Here is a 7277-nt window from a genome sequence, read left to right as displayed (position 1 = left end):
CAAATAATGGGGTGTTGTTTTGAAGTAACATATACCAGGAACTGTAAATGTATACCTGAAGTACAATTTTTGTGAAAAAGCCACAAAATAAATTACTACCACAAAGTTTGACAAAGGCTGGTAGTAAAATTAGGGCATGGAAAGTGTTAAAATGTATGGTTTGTTGGGTGGGGGGTAAATTGAACTGACTGGCTTCAAAGATGAACCAAATATGTCATGGGGACAGGATTAACAGAGTTTTTTTTTTTAAAAAAAAGGGTCTTGAAATAGCTAAATGTTACTTGTTAATGTCCCTATAACTTGCAAAAAAACATAAAAGTAAATAATGGCAAACTAAAGACAAATCAAAGAATCTATTTAGCAGGTTTTTTCCATTAGCTGTTATAGAAGAGTAAAATACTTTTTAAACAAAAGTGAGAAAAAGTGCTTTTTAAAAAAAATGTTTACCATATTGTATTTTTTTATGGTATATAAAGAAAGCAGTTCTTGCTCTGAAAAACAAAACAATATATAACTTATGTGGGTTTTTTAAATGAGAGAGAAATTTACAGTTAAACTGTAAAATGTTAAAACAGCTTCGCTCCACAAGGGTACAAACAGAAATAAAACAGTCTGGTCCTTATGGGTGATTCAACAGGTCTACAGTCTACCAACAGAATCTGGAAGGGCATTTGGACCAGGCAATTCATGTATGAGCTAGTCATTTGTAGTGCTTTATATCTAATGCCTAGTTTAACTAGTTTTCTGTGACTTGGCTCGTCTTAAAAAGCCATTGATCACAAGAAATAATTCTTTCATTTCTTTTTCACATGACAGCTTGTCTGCCAAAGAGATTCATAGATCTGTAATGAGGTCTTGCAGAGAGGTCTAGCTTGCAGGAACTACAGGACTGAAAATGTGTGCTGTTCCAAAACCCGAGCCAGTATTGATCAGCCCTTCACTTTGTTTCTGTTGCCAGGCTAACATTATTACCTCAACGTAGGACTGCTTCTTTATTACTAATCAGACTCACATTGAATGGTGGCTATTCACCATTTGGGAAAAGTTAATAGTATGATACACTCTTTTCTAACCTATTAATTATTTGTGCACCAAGCTCACCAGTGCCTATTGTACTGAGGGCCATGCCATGTTAAAGATAAGGCGATTAAAGATGACTCAAGTTATGCAAATGTATGAGTCTTCTCTATACGTGGGAACTTCCACGGTTAGGATGGGGGGGTGACTATATGAAGGGGCACTGCTTGCCTTGCGTAGGGTTGCAGCTAGCCCCAACCATACATTAGTGGGTGGGGGAGTGGGCATAGCCAAATATCATTCCCTTGCTTGGAGTAAAAAACAAACTTACCTAAAGACTTAGGGAAGCAGGGCTTCACCAAGAGACTTCTGGGTCAAACCAGTAGAGTTCCCTAGTTTATGTTGCCTTTTTTTAAGGCTTACTGCTAGCAGGGACATACACTCACAAGGGTAATTGGACTTTCATTACTTTCCTACCAACAATTAAACCAAATAAAAAAATATAAACACAAAGAAACACATTTCTGTATGAATAAATTTTCTTTTAAATAACTCTTTTTCGTTTGCATACAACAATAAACCAAGCAAAAATTACAATATTACATATATGATTATTAAAAAAGAACATTGATACTGAAAGTTAATTCGATAAACATTTCACACGACTTTCATAACGTTAGTTGTGGTATCTCCTTTACTGATACTTCTGTAATCGTAAGTTCTACTTTTGCAAAGTTATCAGGAAATAAGGAAATTGCTAGATAGCAGGATTCAATGCATCATTTACCAGCGGTCAGTACAGGATTAGGTAATAATTGACATCTCTTCCCGGTCTCGGCTCTCGGATAATGTGCTTACAATGCCTCGAAGATACTTTATGAATTCCAATCTTATATCCTCAGGGTCTTCATCAAGGTTGGAATGTACAAGAGTTAACTTGGCCAATGCGGATGCTGTTAAGGAAAATCAATGTTATTTCACTCTGCTTAGACATGTCCATACATAAGTGTGTTTGGTGTGTTATTTAGGGAGAAAACACTCCCTACAAAAAATACAAAATGAACCCCACTGGAGATGAGATTAACTGTATGTACATTTCTACTTTTTACATGGTAGTGTGAATTCTAGGAATATTAAAATACAATCGTACGCTAAAATATATATATATATACACAGTAATATATTATACCCTTTTAGCATTCAATAACACAATTTATTCCGTTCAATTCTGTTATTATTACCTTTAATTAAAAAAATTTTAATTTTACATAACATTATTTGGAAGCATTATTATTTTTATTTTCATGTATTACAGGAATCTATACATTTACAATACAAATTTGAGGATTCAATCTTTGCGGTTTGCCCCACCCAGTCTTACAAAGGGGTCTATTCACTAAACGGAGGTTTAAATGAAATTAGCAGGGCAGTTTGCAGGGAAGTTGTTGTTCCAACTCCTTGACTTCAATGTACATGCACCTCTGCTGCAGAAAGAGCGTGGCTGCCCATTTTTAGTTATAGATCAGTCTCCTCACCGATTGAATTATACATTATGAAGAGTCAGCTCATGCTTTCCTGCTGGGGAAACCTGCCAGTGTTGGCCTTTCATAGTGAATAGTGAAGTTGAATCCAAAACTCCCCCAACAAACCTCTCTTCAGTGAATAAATGGCAGATTTCACACCAAGGCACTGCCGTAGAGTACAGCACACAGGAGGTGCTGCTGGATCATGCTGTGTGCGATGAGAAAAAGGTCTGTTGGATGGTGTGAAAGGGCCTGCCAAAAAGGGGTCTTTTTAATGAAGCGAGAGTCAAAAGAAGAGCTTCAAAAGGTTTTATACATATTGTTATTTTTCTTTTTTCAAGGACAGATAGAGCTTTCATTTGATACCATTTTATCCAATTTCTTTTTCTAATATTGTACTATGAAAATTGGCCCCAAACCAGCTCAGTTGACCAAAATATATAATGTAAGTGACCTAAATTTGAAAAACCCAACATGTATACATTTATGTTTTTTTCATGTTACAGTGCACAAAATGAAACATGACCGTTCCCTTTTTCTTTAAACTAGAACTTTTATTTTCTGAAGCCTATGTTTCATTTGAGACTGTTTCATTAGGAGCATTTAGACACTTTTCATGCAACTAGTTGTCACCAATCCCTGGCAAAAGGAACCCTAAAGTAAATTTTCATTGCATTTTTCAACAAGGTTTCCAGATGTAACATATTACATGTAACTGCAGTAAACCCCACCAAAATGTATGCAGCTGCATCTCTAGATTACTTAAATACCCCACATGCAAACTACTTTTCCCTCCGTAACAACACACAGATTATGGCAAGGTAAAGGGTTAAACACTAATACACTATACAAACACAGTTTAGATAACAAAAGATACAAAAGTATGCCAGCCTATTGCTTGTCTCACTATTTTATTTCAATTTCTGCACACAAATATACTTTGCTGCCACCCTGTGTTCATCTACTGCAAAACGCAGTCACTGAAGTTACAATTAGTATCTCACTACATGACTGACCCTACACTGACCCTTTCTGACAATGGCTGTTTTAACATTTCTGTAGTGTTTGTCTTTAATTTCCTCTCTCTCATTTAGTGTACGCGCACAAAATTATACATACATTTTTTGTGGTTTTTTTTCAGGACGAGATTGGCTTTTATATACCATTATTTTGATCACACATATAGACAAAAGGATTGGGACAGAACTTTTAATTATTGAATTTAGGTGTTTCAATCAGACCCATTGTCACAGGTGTAAAAAATGAACACCTAGCCATGCAGTCTGCATTTACAAACATTTGCAAGAAGAATGGGTCACTGAAATAAAGCATCGTACTGGAAATAGGATGCCACCATTGCAATCAGTTTGTGAAATTTCATCCCTGTTAGATATTCCATGGTCACCTGTAAGTGGTATTGTTTAGGAACAGCAGCAACTCAGCCATAAAGTGGAAGACCACGTAATGTCCCAGAGCGGGGTCACCGAGTGCTGAGGAGCATGGTGTGTAAAAGTCAAACTCTGCTGATTCCATAGCTGAAGAGTTCCAAACTTCCACTGGCATTAATATCAGCATCGGTTTCCTTATACTCTGGAGGTTCAAACTGGAGGTTCAAGGTGGCTATTCTTTCCTTCATACAACTGGAAGGCTTGGGTATATCCAGTCTTGCTACATTCTGCATCTGACTATGGTGCTTGTGATCACTCCAGAGAGAAATTACATGGCGCACCTGTAACTGCTGTTTGGGGTTGCAGAATGCTTCAATATCAGCAACACCGTTTGAGCAAAGACTTGCCTGTCACGTCAATTGTGAAACATCTTCTTTTTGATATATTTATCCCTGCTGATTAATGTGACCTGTCTCTCTGCTAAATTACTACACCTTGATCACATTTGATGGTTCTGCCCAATGAATCAGAAGGTGGCTAATACACACCATGTATATGTATAGAACTATAGGGAAAAAGTTTTCTATTGTAACGGCATATTATGCTATAAGTGCTTTCTATAGGCAGAGTGAAAAAAATCAAATAGAGCCAAACAAATAAAAAAAAAACATCCAGCAATTTATGAACTTTGGTACTGATCCATTAAACATAGGAAATGGAAACTGACAACATGTAAGAACCTTTTGGTCCATTTTCCTGTGATAAATTCCCAAACCTTAATGTGATTTTTTCACATTAGCAGTTTCTGCTAAGTTTTAATTAGCCAATTTAACATCCAAAGTTAAAACAAAAACCCATCTGAGTATTTTTTTTTTATTTTTTTTTTACCATGTTCACCACTTTACCTTTCGCATGAGTCAGTCACTCGAGATTTTGACCAGATGCAATTTGGCACATGTGATCCCTTTTCTAGAAGGGTTAGACAATGGATCTCATTTTCCTCCTGCCTTGTTTTCTTTTAATGAAATTTAAGTGTACTCATGTATAATGTCTATGCTTCCCCAGTAGCACACCAGCTCCTGACTAAATCAGTAGGTATTTAGCCGGCATATTTCTTGAGTGGTAGCAATAAATGCGAGTTGAAGGCAATTTGTGCAATTCTCATGTTTGCAAATTAGGCCGACGTGCTCTTGTGAATATATGGCCAGCATAGCAGGTTTGCTGTTTGCTTTTGTAAAAGAATTATGATCTTCTGCAACTAAGGCAATCGGGGTTCTTGCTGCAAATCCCAGATGATAAAGCACCAAATAGAAAAAAAATATCAAAACAATTGTGACTGTTTTTTTCCCTTTATTTTGCACAGCAGCATCGTACTTACATAGATCTGGATTTTCTCCATCGTTTCCTGATCCAGGCTTGTGGTGAGCGATTATTAGGCACTGATTCCCTTGCAACCTCTGCTGCTGGATAAAATTGCTGTGCCACATTTCAATCTCCTTCAAGTGACTCGGAATGTCGGGGTTAAAGACAATAATTACTCCGTGGGAATCTTTCAGTATAGCAGGCCAGCAACTTTCAAACCTTCAATAAGAGAGAATGAAGTATGTTAAAATGTACAGAACTTTAGAGTTGGCTGTGGTTTTATAAATATTGGTAATCATAAAGGAAGACTTTTTGTCATTTGTACGTGGCACATTATTTGTATAACTATTACAGTAGTCAAATATGCAATACGCTACTGACTGAAACGTGACAATTGTAGAGATAAAGAAGTATCGACAACCGGACTTCCCTTTTTAATTTTCAGCAGGGTCAAATAGTCATTAAACCCCTGCTGAGGCTGTAGGGGGTAAATGAGTTTCTTGCGTGCGTGTGGCTGTCTGGTTGTGTATGTCTGTGCATCTGGCTGGAGAGAAGTGGAGCTGTGGGAACATAGACACGGCCACGGAAGCAGTCAGTGAAGAAGGTAGGAAGACAATGAATGAGATAGAGTGTGAGAGAGCATGACTGTGGTTTTGGCATTTGTAGGTGCAGCATTACCTGCTTGGACCAAGGCAGCACAATGTCTTGGGCCGGTCCTGTTTAGAGCAACTGTCTGCTTCAGATTTTAATAGCTGTGATTTGTTACCCTGGCCATGGCTGCACCACATTCATTGATAGCACAGGTTTATGTCTCATTCTGTGCTCTGTCTCTACAATAGTGTTGTTGTTTTATGCGAGGAGGGTTTATACCATTTAGACGAAAATGATGATTTAATTAGCGATGTTTATTGGCTGAATAAAACAGGGGGCAGTTGCCTCTCTGCCACGAAACTGAAGGCAGATCCCATGGTTGGGAAATCAGACTCTTTGCTATGCTGCTGCTCAATTGGCTATTGGGGATCTTCCTTGTCATGCTGACCCACTCATCCTTCTGAGATGGAGCATCAGGATATGACATCATTTCCAGCATTCAGCAGAGAGACAGCAGCTGCAAAGGTAAGTTGTGGAGCACTAACTTGGGTTGCACCTAGGGCAGTGCTGAAACGAAATACACCACTATATGTAATACTATATGCGATATATGTAACATATTTCAGAATGAGAACTTAAAAGCACAAAACAACACATTACAACCACACTATGGCTGCATTTAGACAAAAAAAATCACCAAAGGTGTAACACAAGTTATAACATCATATTCACGATGACTTCTTAACTTACTTGTGATCTCCTCCACAGTCCCACAGTTCAACTTCACATCCAGGGCCCTTATTCCCATTCACATTCGGACACTCAAATTCTAGAATCCTATAAATGAAAAGCATTTAGCCAAATAGACACATATCAACCTCAAAATGGATTAAAACAATGTACCCTATCTGTACAAAGCCTTATCTGTACAGCAGGCTGAAGTGCCATTCAGGAAATGTGAAGCCGATTATAATAGTTAAGAAGCAGTATCCCTTTCATTACACAATTTACATTACCATGCAAATAGGCTATATTCATACTAATAAGTGCAGGGAAAGTAAACATCTTCAAACTTTATGTGATGAAAGTTTATTCAATTAGGGGAATGAGGGAGAATGACAGATCCTCTGCCTTACTTGAAGTTGCTCACATAGGCTCCATTTGAAATGATTAGTAGGCTATCACATTACCTCACACCTTGAGTTGGGCTATAATCTCCACCAATGGTCTCAGTAGCATCAGCCAAGAAATTTGCCAAAACTGTTTTGCCACTCTGTTTAGAAATAAATGGAGAAAAATAAATAATTGATGTCCAGATGTCCTGAAAACTGATAAAAAATGTGTACTGCGTTGCATAGTTAGCATGAACTACAATTTTGATCTAGCAACCAATCCC

The 7277-nt window shown here is 37.5% G+C and overlaps 1 protein-coding gene across 2 annotated transcripts in view; it reads right to left on the bottom strand.

The window, feature by feature from the left end:
* Window positions 1–1821: 1821 nt before the first annotated feature.
* Window positions 1822–7277, bottom strand: part of LOC149289651 (intraflagellar transport protein 22 homolog) — a 9180-nt gene continuing 3724 nt past the window's right edge. Inside the window, exons 2-5 of one of the 2 annotated variants that reach the window (XM_089490335.1) lie at window positions 7072–7154; window positions 6632–6718; window positions 5307–5509; window positions 1822–1970 (exon numbers count right to left, since the gene is read on the bottom strand). In XM_089490335.1, the coding sequence (XP_089346461.1) occupies window positions 1822–1970; window positions 5307–5509; window positions 6632–6718; window positions 7072–7154 (522 nt within the window). The remainder of the gene's footprint in view (window positions 1971–5306; window positions 5510–6631; window positions 6719–7071; window positions 7155–7277) is intronic. The other variant, XM_089490336.1, reaches the window with a different exon arrangement.

Source organism: Sceloporus occidentalis, unplaced genomic scaffold (assembly GCF_023333645.1).
Source record: "Sceloporus occidentalis isolate IW3139 unplaced genomic scaffold, rSceOcc1.0.p SCAF_43, whole genome shotgun sequence".
Taxonomy (NCBI): domain Eukaryota; kingdom Metazoa; phylum Chordata; class Lepidosauria; order Squamata; family Phrynosomatidae; genus Sceloporus; species Sceloporus occidentalis.
This window is presented reverse-complemented; position numbering and strand designations above follow the sequence as displayed.